At 39.1% G+C, this 23193-nt stretch overlaps 1 protein-coding gene across 2 annotated transcripts; it reads right to left on the reverse strand.

Annotated features, from left to right (window-relative positions):
* Positions 1-283: 283 nt before the first annotated feature.
* On the reverse strand, positions 284-22033 carry LOC140238083 (aspartate--tRNA ligase, cytoplasmic-like). Of its 2 annotated transcripts, none has more exons than XM_072318007.1 (14): positions 21983-22033; positions 12907-12994; positions 12032-12119; positions 11448-11540; positions 10331-10433; positions 9028-9130; positions 8298-8441; positions 7253-7364; positions 6154-6288; positions 4885-4976; positions 4293-4495; positions 3361-3484; positions 2190-2301; positions 284-1456 (listed from the first exon to the last, which is right to left on the reverse strand). In XM_072318007.1, the coding sequence occupies exons 1-14, from the start codon at positions 22009-22011 to the stop codon at positions 1293-1295; spliced, it is 1590 nt and encodes a 529-aa protein (XP_072174108.1). In that variant the 5' UTR covers positions 22012-22033; the 3' UTR covers positions 284-1292. The 2 variants fall into 2 exon arrangements, with proteins under 2 accessions (XP_072174108.1, XP_072174109.1); XM_072318008.1 differs by lacking the exon at positions 21983-22033 and adding an exon at positions 16530-16745.
* Between the last annotated feature and the right edge of the window lie 1160 nt (positions 22034-23193).

Below are 23193 nucleotides of genomic sequence, written 5' to 3' on the forward strand. Positions count from 1 at the left end.
GTTGCCTTTAACATTCAATGCATATAGTGTAGACAAGAACTTTCATGTGCATTTCAATTTTGTGAATATTGGCTCTCGCGAAATTCACGAAATTAAAACGCACGGGAACATTCGTTTTACAGTATTACACGATTTAAAAACTGCCTCTAAAGAAACCAAGGCAGTAAGATACATTGTATTATGCGTTGTAATTCTACAAACAATAACAAAAAAGCCCAATGGAAGCTTTAAAATGGTAATATTATGTATTGATTCATCCACCATCACCAAAAAAAAAAAAAAAAAAAAAAAGTTCAACAATGTACATACAAAATATTGCTATGTATAAATGTAAATGGATATGTAGGCATGGTGATAGTAAGTTATATTTTATTCTGCATGAAACAAACATTTTTTTCCCTTTCAGAATTTTAATGTAACGACAAATTAGAAAAGGTGACCACTTGGAAAATGATCTATACTTGCCATTGACAATGACTCTTTTATATTATAAAACATATGAGACTTTTGAGCTGCTTAACACATGTGAATCTGCTCAGTACTTTTTCTTCCACCTCAATTGAGTCTCTCAGAAGGTTTATCAAATTGGCAATACCTATTCTATGGCTGAAAATAAATGCAAATTTTTACTAGCATATGATTGGCTCTGAGAGCATTTCCTTTTATACAATGGCATCATTTGGACCAGCTGCTTTGCAGCTCCCAAATTTGGTCAGCTACTATAAAGCGCATCCCAGAGACTAGATCGTCCTCCAACAAAGTAATATTTCTCCCCTATAAATGTCCTCATTATAATATGAAGAACTTCCCCTGAATTTACCTAAAATGATCTAAATAACCACTTTCCCCTAGCTGATAGTTGAAGAAAATTTGAACTAACTTCTACATACAAGGTTTCCTCTAAAATCTTGAACTCATGGGGAAAATAACGCTATCAAAAAGAAAGAGAAGAAAATTGGTACTAAGGCATGCACTTCGCACACAAATATATGCCATCCTATCTCTTAATCCCCTTTTTCTTCTATAATTCTACCATTCTAATGTGACTGGCAGGTTTGGTTATTTCCTATCCACGTCACAGGGAAATAACGCTGCCTCCTTCATTAGCCATCAATACTATTAGAGAACCTATGCACCATGCAATCTTCTAAACTCTGAACGTGACATCAGCAGAAAATGTCAGTTCCAAGTGCAGGGAATGGTCTTAGGATGTCACAAAGTGGCCTATCTTATCAATGAGGGACTCCCCTGTTCCAATATTTGCTTTCTTTCTTTCTTTCTTTCCTGTATCACTATGGCGTGAGGCGCTTGGGGTCGCGGGGGAAGAGCGATGTTTTTCGGATGTTGTCAAGCCCAAGGTAGAGCATGGTCACCCTCTCCAAGCCGATGCCACCCCCAGCGTGGGGGGCCACTCCGTAGCGGAAGGCGTCGATGTAGGCCTTGATCTTTGAAGTGTCTGAAGAGGGGAAAAAAATTTAAACACTAGTTACAATCGACAGGTCTATCTAGAAGTGTGCTTAACTCAATGGGCTTTTCTTTCTTGAGAACCCAGTGGTGACCTTTTAAATTCATTTTTGCTTGTTGCATATATTTCGATACTGTTCAATATAGTTTGGATGCATCAGGTAATACCACATCTCTTACTATATCTGTCATCATATATTCAATAGCATACAAAAGTTAGGCATGCATAAAGAAAGCCATAAAATGTTATAACTGGTAATCAAAATTAATTACGTTGAATGTTGACACAGCTGTCTTGGTCATGTACTTCGAAATATTTCATTAGTGTTTAAAACGAATACACCAAATACAATTTTCTCCAAGTAGGTCTGTGATAATATGTACTTTTATATCAGGGTTAGAAAAACAATGGCATTCAAATAAATTCTGGAGCACAAAAAATTCCTCTGTCATAAAGAAAGTTTGATTATCATTGAGTCCTCTAAACATAGTACCTACAAGATACAATTTCATCTTTTTGTTTTGATTGATTGATTGACTGTTTGTTTGATTGATTGATTGATTGATTGATTGATTGATTGATTGATTGATTGATTGATTGATTGATTGATTGCTCGATCGACCGATTGATTGATTGATTGATTGATTGATTGATTGATTGATTGATTGCTTGCTTGCTTGTTTGTTTGTTGGTTTGTTCGGGGGGGGGGGGGGGATATTCTTACCAACATCATGATGCTTGGCTCTCTCCATCAAGAAGGTTGGGTCGTGGATTCGCTGAGCACCGGACATGATTTCTTCTCCCCGCATGAAGCAGTCATAGGAATTGGAGTACTCCTGCAAAGGGGATGGGGGAGGGAGAGGGGGGACAGAAGATACAGGATAAAGGTGCAATGACATTCAGACAGAAAGATTTGTGATATTTTCAATAATTGAATGCTTAATCACAGACAGCTAATAGGCAGTGTTTATGCTAATACAGGGTGTATGCCCTCAAACATCAAATGCGTCAAGGAAGTTGAGTTCATGTGACTCTTTTTGATAGTACCCGTTACCAAGAAATCATCACACAGACTCAGGGACTGGGAAGGGGGTTCTGGATGATGAAAAACATAATAAACATATCAAAACATCTGATTCAAGGTCAGAATGTAATGGTTCTTTTCAAAGCAAAACTATCATCATGAGGTGACTGAAAACGTGAGGGGCATTCACGAAAACTGAAGAGATTCCAGTGGAATAACTCTGCAATTTAAGTTTTGAGACTGAAACTGAGAACTACAATGCTGTATAGGAGGGGAAAATTATAACACTTACAAGCAGATATCTTAAATACCTCTGCCAAGGGAGGAGGTTATGTTTTCCGTATCGTTGGTTTGTTCGTTGGTTTGTTTGTTAGCTAGTTTGTCCGTGTGCAAAATAACTCAAAAAGTAGTTAACGAATTTGGATGAAACTTGCAGGAAAGGTTTAGAATGATACAAGTAACAGATGATTAAATTTGGGTAGTGATCCAACAATTTTGGGGGAATTTATGAAGGATTTTTGATATTTTGGCAGGTAGGGTCAATGAACTTGAGAGTTCAGGCTGCGCGTATTTGAGGTTTGCATGCGCGCACTGAAGTGCGTGCTCTAGTTTCTGCTAGGGCGAGGCGCGCCGTGCAGCTGAGGGTTTATGAAGTAACAAAGGCTTCTATATTGGGAAATCGGGCGACTTTCAGCACATGCTATAAGTACGTATGGGTGGAAATCACTGATATCTCTAATGGAAGATCAGTGGTGGAAATGAGCTGCATGCGTGGCGGAGGTCTGCCCTCTCAGAGTGCTTTTCTAGTTGTATATAACTATAAAACAAGGACATGTGATATAATACATACACTTTGTGCCCTTTCACTTACTGGATTGTTGGGGTCAGGCATTGTGTAGAATGGTCTGATGCAGAGGGGAAATTTGTCCAGGATGTAGAAGTCAGTATCATACTTCTCCCTCACTAGCCGGCCCAAGAACTTTTCGTTTGGTGTGCTGGTGAAAAAATACACGATATTAGACAAACATAGAATTCTGAAATGATGATCTCATAGAATTCAATGTAGGACAGTAATCAAATCTTCTAATTTTGACCATTTTAGGGTCAAGGTCCAAGTGAAAAAAAAAAATCCTGTGTAACAACTTAGAAGGTAAGAATGAATTTGCAAAATCTGTTGGGCGGATAAGGGTATCAATATTCAAATGACATATTTTTCCCCAATGCACCGTCCATGTCATATGATAACATTCCTGCCTATATACCACAGATACATAATATCTTGCAATGCTCACTACAGGTAGATATATATAAAGTCATATGAATTGAAATTCCACTTCACACTGAATTCAAAGGGCAGTATAGAATGGCTGGGTTGATAAGGATCTGTTTCACTGCCGATTCATCTACTCCCCTGTTCATCTATGAACACTGCCTGAGCAAAGGATTCCTGGGGTAAAAATAATACTGTAAAGCAAGGAATGTTCACATACATATTAATTTCATGAATTTTGCGAGCCAAAATTCGTGAAATAAAAATGCATGCTAAAGTTCTAGTTTACACAATATGCATGGAATGCCAGTGACAATTCACAAAAAATTTTATGCCACAAGAAAAGGCCGTCGGCTCCGATTTGCGAAAATTTCATGCTGCCAAAAACTATCTTGCTTTACAGTAATTGCCCGTCCGTATGGAAGAGCAGTGAAAACACCCATGGAGTTACTCTGAGAACTTATAACCCCAATTACTGTCACAATATCAGTCAATAAGCCTGCAATGGAAAGAACCTGGAGGGCATATCTTACCTGAGATCCTCCAAGTCGTCAATCTCCACTCCCGCCTCTCGCAGCATCTTGATGGCCTCGGGCCACTCCAGGCGCAGGGGCGGGTCCAGGAACTTGAAGTCCTCCGACGGGAACTGGCGCCGGATGGTGTTGATCTCCGTCTGGTAGTTGTCGCGGAGACCCCAGAAGATGTCGTTGAAGATGTTGCCAATGGTGTCCAGGGCCTGCCAAAAAGCAGATAGATCACAAAACCCTCTTCAAAAAGAGCAGGGTTTGCAAAGACAACTACAGGAATTGACTTCTCTTGTGAACAATAGGGAGCTTTAGATTTTTGCGACGCGGACGTTCAGAGGAAAAAACATGTTCTGAGCATGCGCAAAACTGCTTATCAAAATTGATCTACGCTGGCATCGTCTGAGTCTTCACTACACGTTCTGTGCTATTGCTACATCCGCTCAATTCAATATGCAGAGAGCTACTTGATGCACTGATCATATACGGGGGTACCATTTTATTTTCTGTATGTTGTGTCTCCGCGTAACCTAAAGCTCCTTTTCAACACGACACAGGGGGAGAGAATGGCCAACCCAATCGTAGTCTCCTACATCCTCACCTCATGGTAGTGATACTTGAAGGCCATCTCACAGTCCAGGCCAACAAATTCACACAGATGCCGATGAGTGTTGGAGTCCTCGGCTCTGAAAACTGTAAGGGGGGATTGAAAGAAAATCCTAGAGTTTCACACATTGCAATGTACTGCAGAATGCATCACAACATTATTCATACAGAAATTACATCATGTGAAACAAAGGATGTGTTTATGTTCAACCTTTTGGGGCCATCAGCATTTTGAAACATGAATAGTACAAAAAGGCGGTGGCATCCTTGCTCATTTTGATATAATCGCCTTTTCAAAATGCACAAAAAGTGGGTTTATGATCGATGACTCTGCCTAATCGCATTTCATGGGGAAGAATACATGTAAATGCAAAATCACATATATACATATTTAAATGACATCATCTAGTAAAACGCCTTCCAGGTTCATATGAAAGTTAGGTGTGCCACCCTTTCTATTACTGCAGGCACAATGTGCAATTTGTAGGTGCTGTGCTTTTTAGCTCAAGCTCCCTGTTGGTACATTGTATACTGTATGGAAACAGACACGGTAATGCATGAAGAGCTCGCTTCAATACCATGATTTTGTCAACAATTTGTCAATAAAATAAATACTTATATCCTATCATTGTGTACAGCCCATATGTGTGTACCAGTAGATAATCAAAATTATATCATACTGTATTTTAGACATGCTATCAAAACATGTAACCAGTCGAAATGTGAACAATGTACACACTCAGGCCAAAACTTCCAATTTCCAATTTCAGGATCAGTTTTAAATATAGCAATATAGAGGATTTCAGTGATTTCTGCACTGAAATAATATTTGGTATTTGACTAAAAGAGGACTCACATGAAAGAAAAGCTTTTGTCACGTTGCATTTTAACTTATGGAATATTTGCAACAAACAATGAACATCAATATAAGAAATTACACTATCTAACCAGATAAAATGTCATTTCTGGGGCTTGATGGATTTTAACCAGTGATCTCTATGGGAAGTAACTGGATATCTCATTAGCCAATCGCTTTGAAGCTACCATGCCATCATCTTGCCATGCATACAGCCTATCCACTTGTGTATGTAGCTCACAACATCACATGATCTTGGTGATAGGCTCTGCTGGAAAATACAAGCAAGTCCCCATGGAGTGTGTCTGGTAACATGGCAGTGCAGCGGCTCCAATTGTTCCTACAACGTGAATGGGCCAATGAGATATCCCGACACTTGCTATGAAGATCAGTGGTTGAAAGGCATACCTGCTCCAATAGTGTAGACTCTCTCGAAGTCAGCTGCAATCCCCATCTGCTTGTAGAGCTGGGGACTCTGGGCCAGGTAGGCATTGTTCTTGAAATAGGACACAGTGAACACGTTGGCCCCGCCCTCACTGGCAGCTGCAGAGGTCAAAGAAAAAGTCGTTGAAAGAGGCATGCAAAATCAAAAAGTATATACAAATGCCTTTAAATGATATTGGTCAGTCAACAACATACATAGTGGGGAACTTTGTTTCAATTTGACTGTTGGTGCATCATTGACTATGGCATACAGTAGGTCCCTCTTCCGGTCACTGTTACAGTAGTCACATGAGTATGTCCACGCACAACTACTAACTTGTCATTCATATCGTGCATTAATATCTTTCCTCATAATAAATTTCATACATATTTTTTCTTCATAGCTGTCTCCAAGACATATAGCAAAGATCAGCATCATCTCAAAAAGAGAAGATCTTTCCTTCCTAAACTTTGACAAAAATCTTTAACTAAGGTCATAAAACATAGTGAGGATTTCCATACAAGTGATGTTCCTTTGCTACTCCTGCCTACAGAAAAACCCGTATCAGACTGTCCAATGCCTGAATTCTAGTGGAGTTTTGTCAGCTGGAAAATACCGGTAAGAAAACAAACTGGATCAACCTACGCAGATGTGCTTCAATACAATACCCCATTTAGACACAAACGCAGGCACAGGAGCATTACTGTAACATATCAGCTGGTGTTCCTTTGAGTTTGTTCATACACGGAGTCACCAGAGCTTGGGACAACACACACAAAAAAAAGTAGCTGAGAGAAGTACAACTGTCAAAGTAAAATTGGAGCTTACGGGAACTTTGAACATAACATGCGCCCCATAACACTTCTGGATTGCTCTAAACATTGGTAACCATTTATACACAAGTTGGAGCGCTGCAGTGGCACTCCTGAACCTACTCTGGAAAAGGGCATGACTTTGGAGCACTTCAGAGCTACTTTGTCCACTCATACACTCATGTTTAGAGCACTTCAGGAGTCGTTCTGGTGCGCTCTAAAATGCCCTGTATGAATGGGGTATCAGAACACAAACACTCTTCATGCATACCTGAGATGATTTTGGGCATTTGCAGCTCTACAAAGTCGCGCTTCTGCATCGCTTTGCGGAACTCTGCAACAACACCAGCCTCAAAGCGGAAGATTGCTTGGTTCGTAGTAGTCTACATATATTCACAAGACAAATGGAAGCAGAAGTTTGTGTAAAATGAATGAACTTTCTTGATGTACACTTTGATCAGGATTGATGCTCCCATAAAGAAATGTTGCACAATATCCTGTAAACATGTCAGCGTGACTTTCTTCATCTTCAATCCATCTGAGATTTAAATCTGTCATCATCCATTCCCATTATTTAACTACAATCACTCACCCGATAGTTGGAAAAAATGAAAAATCTGATATATTGGTCATCATTCACATCATACATGTTAAGTTAACTCAGAGAAACAAGTTACTTTTCTTTCTTGAACATACCCACAGTACAATAAAAGGTTCAAATGCGCAAAGAATGTGTTTAGCTTAAAGGAGCACCACTTGAGCATTTTCTGTGACACTAAAAAGTAGAAAAAGCACAACAGCCACAATCAACCATCCTCAATACATTCTCAATTTTACAAAATTGACAATTATGATTGTGGTGAAATACTTGTGATGGTTTCATGTCTAAGGCACTTTTTTTTTTTAGGTCAGTAGATTTTAATTGTGTCTTCACAAATGTATGGTACATCACGACTTTATCTCAAGTCAGATAATTAAATGATTACATAACATGTGTGACTTCACAAACTGACTACATTAGATCATTGCAACTTATTATTCTGTGACTGGTAAATTGGACAGAGTTTTTGATTTACTTTACGTGGTTGCTAAGAAGGCAAGTAAAGCAACCATGGAACCAATGGCTTTAAGTCCTTTCTAAAGGACATTGAAGGTAATGAGAAAAAGTGCCATTCCTATGGACACAACCGCTGCTGCCCTTGGACTTACCAAGGGACCCCAAGATTGAGAGTCAATGTCTCTTTGAATTAAGACCATATCAAAATTGCAATACCAACAGGCACATAGATATCTCCGAAGACCCAATGGTAACTCACCCTGAGGTCAAGAACCCGATTGTCGAGGCGGACATCTTGGCCAACTGTTGCCAGGGCAACCTCATCATCACCATGTGCCTCGGGTCGAGAGGCATCTTCGATCTGCAGGGGCAGCCTGGGCTCTGCTGCACTCACAACAAAGATCTGCCGATATCAAATGTAAGTCAGTATTACCTCATGGTTCCTGGTGAGTTCTTAACTGAGTACATTACAGATCATAGCCTGCTACTGCAAGCTTTCATGGAAAGCAAAACCTGACATTCGAAGGTAAGATTCACAGCTGAATTTTCAATATTATGTATACATGTATCTGAACATCACAGTGAGATACATCAGCTCTCATTCAGCAGCAGTGTTATCAGTAGGAACACTGACTGACAAAATGACAGACAGACAGAAACACACACACACACATTATATGATACAAAGACCATTCTCAGGCAGCTGTACACTCCAGAAACCTGCAAACAAATTGCTATCTTGACTGTTTTTCGACCTGAACTTGTAATGAAAAGACAAGTATGAAAACAATGCATAAACAATGCAGTTTTACGATAATCATCAATGGTGATGTGCTCGCTTAACAACTGCAGTTTCACGATAAATATCGATGATGATGTGATCGCTTAACGGCTTCACACACACACACAAAAAAGGAATCTGGCTTTTTGGCCACTGTTTAATCATCATGACTGTAGATACAGCTTTTGAAGCACCATGATAATTTTACCTGTTCAATGTGGAGTTCTACATCTTTCTGTGTACAGCTCTCGATAGGTTGAGGTACGCGGGCAATCACTCCCTCAACGTCCACGATTGATTCTTTTGTGATGCTATATGGAAAAAACAATCACATACTAATATCAAAGTGACATCATTCTGCCATTACAATAGACCAACGGCAATTCTCTTCAAGGACGGGCGGACAAAAAAAAAAAAGAAGGGAACAAATACTGTGACAGAAATATATTTGTACCTTTACCTTTAATATCTTTATCAAAGCTTACTGTTAAAGGGGATGGCTAGTAACTGATCAATGAGAATCAGTGGGAATGCTGGGGGATGATTGTTCCAACCCTTGTGGGATTCATTTAAGAGTACATTATATATCTATTGTTCTGTGACAATTATTTGCTTCAGAACGGTCTCATATTCAAGTACAAAAATGTAATGTGCAGTTTAATGCCCCGTCACTGTACAGGCATGCTAACCTGGAAACATTAAACTGTACATTACTTGAATATGAGACCATTCTGAAGCAAATAATTTTCACTAGCTAATCTATTTAATCTATTCTTTCAACTGTATTGTCATGGATTGTAAATGTTCCAAAATTGTATGGAAGATATTACCCTGTATAAAGAACACAGAATGAATAAATAAATAAAGATACCAGTCATGCTCTTCAGATATTATGAGGGGTACGATGTACTGTATACGCTATAATTTTCGCGTGCATAAATTTTCGCGAATTGCCGATGTCACACATTTTCGCGAGTGGTTAAATTCGCGATTTGGGGACCGGAGAAAATATGAAGTGGCAAAGAAAGTGTGAATTTTCACCTTACTAGGGAACGAATGCTACCACAGCGACTGGGCTGTGTATACTAGAGATTCCAGTAAATTAGTTAGACGTGGACATGCTATATGTACGTAAACAAGCTTAGCCAGTATGGTCTGTTCGGTAAGCCGTAAAATGATCGTATCGTCAAGGCAAGGGATTCATTTTGGAAGGTAATATTTTCGCGTGTTGTTAATTTCGCGAATAGCTCCCGAATCGCGAAATTCGCGAAAATAAAACCCACGCGAAATATATAGCGTATACAGTATATATTTCTTAGAAAAAGGGAAAAAAAAATATTGTAGAGTCCAACTGATATCAAATATGCTTAAAATATACATAGAAAGGAAAAACATTTGAGGCAGAAACTGGAATACTGTAAGTGCAAATTTACACAAATTCTAAAAATATACAGCATTAAGAAGGTAAATGATCAAAAAGATGTAAATTATGGTTCACTTCTGTGACTCACTTGGAAGCAAACTTGACCATCTGTTTGCTGACCTTGTCACTGACGCACAGAAGACCCTGGGCATTGAACTGCTGCTGCCTGAGGACGATAAAGCACTGTTTGCCTGCAACAAAAGATATGGGGGGGGGGGGATATTGGCATAACACTGAATATTAAACATTGTTTATTTGTGAGTTGGCATTTTGCATCACTTTGCACAATATTTAGCATTATTTCTGTTATGCTTCAGCTTTTTTTTTCCTTGTTCTTTTTTTTTTGTGTGTGTGTTTGTTTACTTCAGTGTGGTACCTGAATCTGAGGTGTTTCAGTTGGTAACAGCATTAATTTTGGGTTCATTTTTATACTGATTGGGGGTTATTTATATCATTTACCTGTACAATCCATCCACTGCAATCATATCATGAGAATTTTAGATTAGAATAAATATTTCATAGCTCTAGACATCAACTGCATAGAAGCAGAAATTAGAATTTATAGGTCAATATTATACAAGGTGAATCAATAACTATGAATCCCAATTAGAGCAACAATGTTTGGCACATGCCAGAGCTAAGTGTTCATGGCATGACTCTTGTTCATGACTGCATTGATAAATACCTCAAAGTGAACAACAACAACAAAAAAAAACCCAATTAAAATCATCTCTCTTAAAGGACACTTTAACTTGATCAATTCTTTAAAAGCATGAGATATTTCACAACATATATTAGAGTTCCAACCATCTTTTATATTTGCAGGGATGCCAGCCTTGTTAATGACAATGCAGCAAGGGCTGCTTTAAAGGCTTATTTTGGCAGGAAAAAATAGTGTGATTATGTTTCCTGCAATACACATATAGAGTAAAACCTGAAGTGTTTTGGCAGAAAAATAATACAATAATACAACAACACACACAATGTACAAATATATTGGTACAAAATACTGCATAAAAGTAACAACTGGCATCTTTGTATTTGACTGGCTAGCTTTCTGCATCAAGAGATAGTAAATATCATTTCACACTTTTTCCAAGGTACAGGAATACATGATTTAGTATCTCCTGTGTTGCTAATTATCTCACATCAAGTACCAAGTATTAAATCAGTCTTCAGGCAAAATTGGCGGATTTTGTGCCTACCTTTGCTCCTACTGGTGTGCAGCCTGGCTCTCACCCACACCTTCTGGTCCACTCTGTCGGCCGTCAACCCCTCAACACGGGTGATCTCTCGCTCTGAAAGCACAAAAATGGCAGATGGGTCATGTGACGCTATTAGAGAAACAAAGCACAAAAATTTGCAGCAATCTTGTGCCATCTGTTTGGCTACACCACTTGAAAACAAGGTAGTTAAGGTCTCAAAAATGAAATTCACCTTCTCATGAACAGGAATGTACTAATTCACTCATTTAACAAATGGGAATACAGAAGTGCATGTGCAAACTTTTATTCAGGGTCAAAATGAAGCATTACACTCAAAAATTTATTCTACTTTGTCTGAGGGCTTCTTGAGGATTCAAAACGAACAGTTAATTTATAGGAAGGCTCTGCTTTTGCACTCACAAACTTTAAAACAGCATGGACTCAACCTGACATGTTAATATAATCCCCAAGTGATGAATAATGGATGATATCACTCTATGAAATTGTTATGGCTTGCTATGAAGAGGTTCCTTCTACTACTTTTTAGAAGCGAGTGGGACAACTACAAATTCAGTGATACATGCCTATCTTGTGTTGCGACTGAATCAGCGGTAGGTTGCCATAGCGATCCTTGGCAAAGTCATCCCCTTCTGCAGCATCCGCTGCAGCAGCCTGGGGAAAGGAAAAATCATTTATGAATTACTCGAAGAAGTCCATTTCCTCTGACTGACCATTTATATTTCACACTACCATCATTATGGCAAAAACAGAAAGAAATGCCAGCAACTCTGAATTTGATAAATGTTGGAACAAATATTTCAAAAAGTTTGAGTATTTCATTAGTTTAACATTCTGACAAGGTGCTCAACATCATATTTAAGGTCATTTTGTGTACCATGGTACATATTATTGGGAAGTCAAACACAAGAAATACCACAACTACAACAATGACCACAGGGTTACTTTAAAAGTACCTTCATGACATTACATCACATGAGAGAAGGCTTTCAGGTGGTCAAATTTTCTCGAAATATGTCCAATATACTATTTGTTGTCAAACACATAAATGCAATGCATTCATTTGACTACACTTTTATCATACGCAGAGTCATTCATATTGCTGTTCTCAAGAGGGATGGGGGAGGGGGGGGCAAGTTAGTTTAAACTTTCTTGGCCAAGGTGTCCAGTCGGGTAATCACACCATCATCTAGGGTAACATGACACCAAAAATAAGACTCTCGTGTTTGAAGACAACAAAGGAGACAAGGCCACAAGGGTGCTACAGCCAAAGCGGCTGCTTGTTGTCGGCAATTTGAATACAGAGCTCTGTTGATGTGGACAAGTCAAATAAATGGATCCTTGGGCTTGGGTGTAACACGCCGGACGCTTGCCTATGTACCCATTTGGGCAAGTGGGGCATATATTTTTGGCAATGCCCAATTGAAATTTAACAACACACCTGCTGTGCTTTTCTCTCAGCTCTCTTGGCAGCCTTCTCTGCCTCCTTCTGCTGTTTCTTCAAGGCATTCTTGGACAGCTGCCCTTCCCTGTGGGGGGAAAAAAGGAAAGATCTGTCGCAATCATAACAAGGAAAAGTAGAATTTATGCGGTGCGTAATATATGTCCCCGCCGGAAGTAGCATTTTGTAGCAAAATGTACAATACAGGTCACAAATCAAGGTCAAAGGTCAAAGAAATCAAAGGTCAAAATTCTGAGTAGAAGTTTTGAAGCCCTCACCAGCTGCCATCACATAAAGCAAACGGAATCAAAATCGGGTTAGAAATGGCGAAGGAGTAGCATTTTGTAGCCATTGTACAATATAGGTCAAAAATCAAGGTCAAAGGTCAAAGAAGTCAAAGGTCAAAATTCTGTGTAGAAGTTTTGAAGCCCTCACCTAGTGCCATCACATAAAGCAAACGGAATCGAAATCGGGTTAGAAATGGCGAAGGAGTAGCATTTTGTAGCAAAATGTACAATACAGGTCAAAAATCAAGGTCAAAGGTCAAAGAAGTCAAAGGTCAAAATTCTGTGAAGAAGTTTTGAAGCCCTTACCTATTACCATCACATAAAGCAAACAGAATCAAAATCGGGTTAGAAATGGTGAAGAAGTAGCATTTTGTAGCCAATGTATAATATAGGTAAAAAATCAAGGTCAAAGGTCAAAGGTCAAAGAAGTCAAAGGTCAAAATTCTGTGTAGAAGTTTTGAAGCCCTCACCTAGTGCCATCACATAAAGCAAACGATATCGGGTTAGAAATGGTGAAGGAGTAGCATTTTGTAGCAAAATGTACAATACAGGTCAAAAAAAAATCAAGGTCAAAGGTCAAAGAAGTCAAAGGTCAAAATTCTGTGTAGAAGTTTTGAAGCCCTCAACTAGTGCCATCACATAAAGCAAACGGAATCGAAATCGGGTTAGAAATGGCGAAGGAGTAGCATTTTGTAGCAAAATGTACAATATAGGTCAAAGGTCAAGGTCAAAGGCCACAACTGAAATTCTGTGTAGAAGTTTCAAAGCTCCCACATAGTGCTATCATATAAAAGAAACAGAATCAAAATTGGCTCATAAATGACAGAGAAGTAGCAAATTGAAGATTTTGATCACACACGGACGCACACACGGACACACGGACGGACACACGGACACACACACGTACGGAGCCCGTTTCATAGTCCCCTGCTCGAACTCGTTCGGCGGGGACAAAAATTCCATTTTGTCGATTATCATAAATTTCTGTGCACTTAGGTTTATATGACCACTCAGGAACCACTTCAGAGCTTAAGAGCAACTTAACATGGAACCAACAGCTTTAAGTCATCTGCAAAAGACAAAGCAATAGGGATAAGGTACTTGACTACAGTCAGGCACAACAGTGGACTTGAGCTGAACTCAACACCTCACAACTTACAAGCACCTCAAAAGATTGCTTCTAAGATTTACATCAAGCAAGACTTGTGTCTTATTCCAAATCGTTGATCCTTTTCTTACTGGTTTTTCCTTGCCTTATTATCCTATCCTTATAACCAAAGGCAATCCTTAGCCATTGAGTTTCCTCTTACATACATTTTTTACTGGAATTCTAGGTTTCAAACTATTATCTTAAACATGGCAGACAAAAGTCAACATTCATGGGACTAAAGCAAAATTTTGCCAGTGACAAACAGCCTTTGTAGGCTTATATCTATTTCAATTAGATATACTTTAAACTGAGGTACGATGTTGATTCCTCAGCAACTGAAGTATTCAAGTGAGTCCCTTTTCTTTTCCCTTTGTTTTCAAGTTTTTACTGGGGGGGTCGGGGTCGATTTGACCCCCCTTCAGATCTCGGCCGCCGTTGTTCATTGCAAAATTTGGCCAGAAGATAGAGCCGGATGTCAACTATAAGATTACATGGTTATACAAAAGAAAAATATTGGTTTTCTATTTTTGATAAATTAATTACGCAAATTTACGCATGAAATCATATTTTCACCAATGGGTAATTCCATGGGGTTGAAACTGAAATTGTGACATATAAATTAAAAATTCAAGTTAGGTACATTTACATTTCCTTTTTCCCCCTGATTTGTTACTCTCATTCTTCAACTTATTCCACTAGAAATCTGTCTATTACTTCGCACACTTTCAGTTACCAAGGCTAAACAGGTATGACAAAAATACCTATGTTACACGGACTTCATTTTTTGACATCCTCAATAATTTTGTGTTCTGACATGATAATAATGAACACATCCAAGTTTTTTTTTTTTTTTTTTTTTTTTTTTGGGGGGGGGGGTTTCCACCATAACACATCAACATGTTATCTAACTGGCACATGAGATCAATATTAGCAAGATTATATGTTCTGATATCAACTGCAAGACACTTTTATTAACATGTATATTTCTAAAAGCCATTTAATACAATTTTAACCAAAGGTTTATCTTTTTCCTCAAGAGTGACACAATAACAATATTATTAAAAATACTACACTTGAAGCAAGTGAGTTGTATGGATATTAAAGTGAAATTTGATTTTATTGTTATCATCAGGGGTTTTGTACAACAACCTCACCCACAGTGTACTACTATGTTACACAGACAGTATGTCTTCGTAACACAGGTACACTACGACATATCAACTGATTTCCTTTGTTGTGGTCTGTGATGTTAAAACTCTACACATATAGACATTATGTATGTTCCCACAAATACAACGTAACAGTTCTTTGGAATTACTCATATCAAGCAGGAAGCAATGAGCTACTTTGTGATTTTTAGCCAATTTTAGGGCCTTGGAAAATATTTCTCTTAGTAAAGGGAAATGGTTCGTCTGAAAATTTGCATACGTCAGGGGTTAAGAACCAATCCCCATTTCGTCAATTATGACTGGCAAGCTGCATCCTTAATTGTAAGAATCATCTCAAGAGTGAAGTGTTGAACGTCAACAATATAAAATGGCAGCCTACAAAAGTATCAGCACCTTTGTTACACGGACATCACATCTGTGCACCATAGGTGAGGAAGAGTGCAGGTCATAGTTTTGCTTGTACAACGTATTTACAAGGAAACAGTATATGTTGTAGTAGGTCAACAAAATCGTGAAAATTAGGATAATCTATTAAAAATAGATTATGCTACACCTCCATGAATTAGCTTCCTTATTTGTAACTTAAGCCAACCTCAAATTATTTTGCCCGTTTCATTTAGAGAAAGCAACGGGTCACTAATATTATTGCTGCACACATAAAAAACATGCAGCAAAACTTCTGTCCAAACAATTCTGTCATTGCAATTCTAAACAATGAATCATGCTCTCTTGTGCCAACAGTCGTACTCAAGTATCTTCCTCAAAGTAAGCTTGTAGTGAGCCTTTCCTTACAGCAGTACCTACGTTACATAGGTCATTATTCTTACTACCTCGGTAAACATTTCCTAAAAACAAGCTGTGTTTGTGAGTAATTTCCAACAACAATACTTGTTACACAGACTTCAATTCTTTGTAACTCTGGTATGAAAGTCATGCCTTACACAATTTGACCTTATGCACACAACATCATCATCAACTGTCAACTCAACTAAGAAAACTAATAAAGAGAAATCATACAAGTTTTTTCTTCTTCTCTGTGCTCTTTGTTTGAGGTTAACTTCTGTTCTTTTCTCCAATGTCCATTTAGCCCTCTGTTTTTGTTTTTCTTCTGCCCATTTTTTCCTCTGTGCAATTAACTTCTTCTTGTCCAGTTTTTTACATTCGCTCTTCCCAAGTGTTGCTTTGTCGGCTTCCTCTCTCTGTTTTTTCCTCAGTCTATAAAGCCGCACTCTTTCCCTTGTGCGGTCTCTTTGTCTTTGCTTTTCTTCTTCAGTCATAGCAGCACTCCTCATCTTGCTGTAAAGCGCATCTCGTGCTTTGATATCCTCATACCCATGTGGATCTCTTGCCTTCCTTTTCTGTCTCCAGCTGAATGGCTTTACTGCTTCATCAGGATTCGTGAAGTGCTGTGGAAGTGTCCTTTTCACTCTTTCACGTAGTTTAACACATAGCAGTGGCAGAGGAGGGGCCATGGCAGATTCATCAACAAACTGGACAAAAGGTGTAAAGAAAAATATAAAAATCAAAATCAAAATTAAAATTAAAATTAAAATCTAAATTTGTATTGTGGTTTACTTTATATTCTTGCTGATGTGTCTGTGTGTATTTATGAATGGAATTAAATAATTTGAATGCCATGGATGACTTTATATTCCTGTTGATGTGTCTGTGTTTTGTAAATGGAATTACATTGTAAACAATTTGAACAATTTTGTTTACATTTCTCCCTCTTGGCATACCCACTGGCTAGAGTTCCATGACGTGTATCCCCCCACCAAAATTGAAAAAAAAAAAAAAAAAATATGGGTTACACTTAGAATGATGTAAATAATAATACAGCATGTAAAACACAGGAACACATCATTTTCATACTGTAAGCTAAAAACTTGTTTTCAAATGTTAGGCAACTTAGGGTTAGGGTCAGGGTTGCAGTTTCGGTCAATTGATCCGCCCCTAAATAGACCCCATACAAAATACTAGGCCCCCCCCCCCTTTTTTTTTTAATTCAACCCCCATCAAAATTGTCACTTCATCAGAGCATCTAACACTAACAGGTCAGTGAAATCTTGGTAGGAAAACATTGACATTTTCAAAGTAAATCTGTTTGAGAGAAAGAATTCCACAGATCCTAGTTAACGAAATATCACCAGCAAAATAAGGCAAACTCAATTTCTCAACGTCTACTACTACTAGTAGGCTACTATTACTAGTAAAACTACGATTTCCGACTAGTAGAACAACTACAATGGTACTACTATACTACATACTCGGGTGCTGTTCGTTATTTCGAAGGTTCGCTATTCGAATTCCGAAGGTTCGTTAATCCGAAACACGCAAATTCCCTAGCTATACCCAGAGGTTCGTTAATACGAAAATGAAAAAGGGTTTGTTAATCCGAACATTTGTGGCGTTATTCCGAAGGTTCACTATTCCGGAGATTCATTAATCCGAAAATGAAATTCGGAATAACGAACCTTCGGAATAACGATCATACAAACAAATCTTCGGACTAAAGAGCCTTCGGAATAACGAGCTGTAACCTACATACTCTAGCACGCACGTCTACCTTGGTAGATACCAATGACAAAAGGTCCAAAATTCACAATAATCGGGAGGTAAAATAATGTTATATTGCCGTGAAGATACTCTACATATACTTTGTACGGTTTTCTAAGAGAGGAACATATGCTTCTTTTGCAGAGACGTGCATGGAAAAGAAAATTTGGCGATCAAAATTACGAACATGAACCTTTAACAAATATCTCGGTATGTGGGACTACAGTATCATCGTCCGCCGTATTTTTGGCCGAGGTTTAGATCACTGTAACATGTGTTCTTTTTTTCCTCCAATACAGTTACAGAGTATGACTAATATTATTTACTTCGTAAAATAGCGCAAAAGCTTACCGATTGACAGCGGAAATATCAAAACTCCCGTCACAGCGTTACACGGAGTGTGACGGACATCGGCAGAAAAACAGATCTTGCACCGTCCACGTAGGTGTAAACGGGTACCGGGTTGTGAGTGGTTTTCCCGCCGTTAGTTGGGGCAGGTCCATGGTTGGGGGAAGAACTGTAGTGACGTACGTGAATACTATTGCTGAAGTTACTTAGTAGTAGTTTTGTTGTTGTTTGTTTGTTTGTTTGTTTATGTTCGTTTTTTTGCCGCGATACGCGACTTTCTTATCCGATGTTACACGAAGAGGCCGGACTTCGGACGGAAGTATTTTCTCGTTTATTTGGAGGATTTTGATGCTAATTTTTGGATAAGAATACTCCTGAAATATAATTCTCATTATAGAAATAAGGTTCCTGATCGTAATATGATCGGAAGTGTGTGTAAAACCATGCAATACCGATTGCTATGACTGTGGCTTCAAGATGCTGTTCTATGTGCCTTAGAGACTTTGTTGAAGTCACCTGGCCTCTAATATGATAGGCATAATGCTGAAAGGTTGTACAATGTATATTTCTGTATTACATTGCCATAAAAATGGCATATATTTATGTCACAACTTGGACCACAAAAAACCATGAGACATCAACAGTGTATAGTCACAGACAAAATAAATTTGTACACGGGCTTGTTTTTTATTCATCAAATAATTTTTCACACATTTCTCTCCAAGAATAACCACAAACCACATACAGATTTGTCAGAATATGACTTTTATTCCCTGCACAACATGAAAATCTAGAGAAGGCCCAACCCCATGGAATGACCCCTATATCTCCATTAAAAAGACTGAAGGATTGCTAAATTTTGGTGTAAGAGTTCCTCAAGACACATCAAACAATTTTCTTGTAATAAAAAAATAGCATGATCAAATTCAGTTTATTTTAATTTTTATTGTTTTGTTAATTTTTTATGGATTTTATTGTTTTGTTTTCCATTTTTTCTCCAAAATTTGTGGTTGGCACTTTTTCAAGCTTATCTACATTAGAATTGATTATTTTCAATGGTCAAAAGTTGAAATACGGTAATCAAATTCATATCAATTTAACACACACACACAAAATGCATTGGATTTGCACATGATATCATGAATTTGAGCTGTCTTCAGGTTGACAAAACAATACGTAACTTCAGAACGGTGTGCCCGGACATCACAAATTTGGTCTCAAATTATGCGGGAGACTTCAATGAAATTAGTCATGAAACAATGTGGCAAAATCTTTGCGCGTTGCAGAATCATGGCATGAAATGTTGGGGGGGGGGGGTCAATTTGATGTTCCCTTTTAAATATCATTTTCACATTCATAAAAGAAAGACCACACTTGTATGGTTGGGGCACCACCTATCGACAAGGCACCTTCCCATCGACACCCTGCGTATCATGGCTGTTTGCGTATAGAACGAAAAAGTACGCGCGGGATTAAGTGTCATTAGCTATAAAAACAATAAAAACGAAGAAACGAAAATCAAACTCAAACAAACCAAGCTAAAAATTACACATCCGATCAGTAACGACGCATGGCTGTGAAATTCACGTGTATTACCTATGGCCTGTGAAATTCACGTGTATTACCTATGCTGTGAAATTCATGTGTATACCTATGGAGGAGAGGGGGTGCCGATCGCAAGGTTCCCTTTTTAGCTGCGCGAAGAAAACGGAACGCACGCACTAAAATTGCGCTATTTTAAAACGGAGATTCATAATCAACGAGACGGTCACGACATTCAAAACTGCAGTATTTATGGCATATTTGAGGTAAGAATTAGGCGGATTTGTATTATATTTTTAGAATAAACAAGCTACAGATCCTTAGGGTGTCGATACGTGGTACCCCCAACCCTACAATGGAATCTGCAAGTACACACAACACTCAAGACAAGAGACACTTGTTCACCCTCTCGTAGATTATTTTATGCATAGGCCTATATGGTGCGGGATCCTAACACAGCTGGATGGATGCATACATCAGCTAGAAATGATATGAAGAAGAGCAGCAAGGTTTGTGCTAAATCGCTACCATAACACTTCAAGTGTATCTGAAATGCTGGACAGCAACTTAGCTGGATCTATCGCTTCAGCAGAGGAGAGAAGACATTCATGAGGCTGACGAGCTGCTGTACATACAAAATGCATAACTCACTGGTGGACTTCAACCTGAACCACTACATCCAACCCATCACAAGACAGACACGTAGGTGCCTACAGGCTGCCAACCTTAATGGCTACCAACTCCCTCAGTCACTCTAGAACAGAACAACACAAGCAGTCCTCCCCCCCCCCCCCCCCACTGTCCTGCGAGTGCAATATGGAACAACCAACCCAAAGAGGCTGTACTTCTACCCACGGTGGGAGCCTTTCTTTGCCATCTGTGGGAAGGAGCAAATTTATAGAGCATGAGATTAGGTTTTTTTTACTTGCACCCTCCATGCATCCAGGCAAATGTGTACACCGGAACTGTGCCCCTGCAACTTTATGCACACACACACACACACACACAGGTCATCTCATCTGCATTAACCTTCTAGGACTGAAGAAGGCAGAATAAACAGAAGAAGAAGAAGAAGAAGAAGAAGAAGAAGAAGAAGAAGAAGAAAAGAATGAATGCTGGGCTGAGCTCTGAATCTGCCAATGGCAACAGTGTCATTTACATTATCAGTATCACATCCAGGATCACGATCCAGTCCAGACTCCAGGTAACAACCAAAGTATCCTTCAAAGGCAAAGCATCCTTCCTAGCGCTACATGTAGCTGCCCTGCTGCAGAACTACCGTATACTATACTACCAGTACCAGTAACATGATTAAAGTTCTTATTTAGGATGTCATGTTAGACAGTGCACAATGACAGAAACATCCTGCAAGAACACCAACATAAATCATCACGTATCAGTGATCATGATGATGTTTCACCACACTATCAAAAAGTGATTACACAAGTACACTGTAACATTAGTGACACAGATACAGCGTGGAGCACTGCCACTGCACTGGTCTCTCAATATGTTTCAGTATTAATTATAACCATGTATGACAACCCTACCCTACCTCAAATTCAATGACCTACACCATGAACTCACTGAACTGTGGACTAGTGGTAGTAGCGAGAGCAAATTCCACAGTACAAACAAAATAAATAGCCTACCACTAGCAAATGACTAGTATATGCGAAACGAGTTTACCTTAGCCGTCATGTCAACTAAATTGGTTTAATACTGCCAGTACTAGCCTAGTCTCTGCGGACTAGACCTATAGTATACGCATAAACTAATGACATAGAAATTATAGGCCTAGATCTAAAACACTATAAAGTGTACTGTTAGTCATATAGCAGGACATAGCTCTAACCCCGTCGCGGGGCGCTGTAACACAGTACCTTTACGGTACGTATTTGTCCGTATGGGGTCGCTGCTGCGGTTAGACATAGCTCATGAGTTTATATCATATTTACGGTTGTCTATAATGAATACCAGGTTTCCCTTGCCTTCGTGGGGCCAAGGGGCAGCAGTTTACTTACCCTTGTTCTTTGCCTGCAACTTCTGACATGGTGGTGTAACAGTTAGACAGTTTTCTTGATATCTATGTTAATGAACAGAGACAAACATAGTACCGACAGTAAAGGATGCAGAGCCACTCGGCCAGCTGGCTGGCAAGATACGTACGTCGACCGGGCTACCGAGACCTAGTACCTAGCATACGCAAAGCAGTGACAGCAAATCCAGTAGACCGCAAGCACGGGAGGCGAGGTTGTCGGATCTACGTTGCATCAGCCAAAGCATTCCGATTTCGCACGGCCCACGCACATTGATGCCTGCCCAACTAGGCACGTGGCTGCCGAAGTTGTAGTGCATGTAGCGCCATCATTTGACATGAACGTGCTCAATCGGGTGGGTGTGGCTGGCGCGGGGAAGTTCCTTTCCTGTCGTATCCACTGATCTAGGGGAGATCAGTGGTCGTATCATACTAGTACTGTATTGGAACTTCAATCTGTCGTGTTGGCGCTAATCTAATAACAAGGTCGATAACTGTGTAACGAAAGTGTTGAGCACCTCTCCATTTGTTTTGTACAGAAAATTCCACTAATTTTCACTTTTCTTAAGACATTTTGGCACAGACAGAACTTATTCGCTGATGAGGACGGCATGAAACGTACTACATTGTCTTATCAGTGGCGGATTCGGGGGGGGGGGGGCGCCGGGTGCGCGCCCCCTCTTCATTCTTGGTTTAAAGGGACTGTACAGTACTGGTTGAGGCGGGGATTCATGTTTTGAACATTCGTAAGTGAGATAATGAAAAGCCTTTTATGAAATATGAAAGAGCATGTAATTTTGAGAAGGATTCAATGTTTATTTGATGAAAATTGGTTTTCAAATGGCTGAGATATCAAAAAAAAAGTGCTAATAATAAAAGGCGACATGCCACAACTTTATTAGGATCTCTTTGTTTCACCTTGTTTTTAGATATCTCAGCCATTTCAAAACCAATTTCCATCGAATAAACTTTTGATACCCCTTAAAACTGCATGCTCTTTGACATCTCATAGAGTGGTTTCTGAATATCTCGCAAAACGTTAAAAGCTAAATCCTCACCTCGACCAGAACTGTACACACCCTTTAAAACAAAAGAAATAAAAAGAAAAAATTGTAAAGGCGCCTCCCCTTTACGGAATTCCTGGATCCGCCCCTGCCTATATTATTTAGTAAGAACAGATCTGGAGAAAATTACTTT

Source organism: Diadema setosum, chromosome 14 (assembly GCF_964275005.1).
Source record: "Diadema setosum chromosome 14, eeDiaSeto1, whole genome shotgun sequence".
NCBI classification, from domain to species: Eukaryota; Metazoa; Echinodermata; class Echinoidea; order Diadematoida; family Diadematidae; genus Diadema; species Diadema setosum.

What these genes read in the sequence shown, in the direction of transcription:
- LOC140238083 (XM_072318007.1), bottom strand. Translation starts at nt 22,011, where the DNA reads ATGTCAGAAGTTGCAGGCAAAGAACAAGG. An exon ending in CTGAGAGAAAAGCACAGCAG is followed by an intron (nt 12,120 to 12,906) that starts GTGTGTTGTTAA and finishes TCCTTTCCCCAG; the next exon opens with GCTGCTGCAGCGGATGCTGC. An exon ending in AGTCTACACTATTGGAGCAG is followed by an intron (nt 4,977 to 6,153) that starts GTATGCCTTTCA and finishes CCCCCCTTACAG; the next exon opens with TTTTCAGAGCCGAGGACTCC.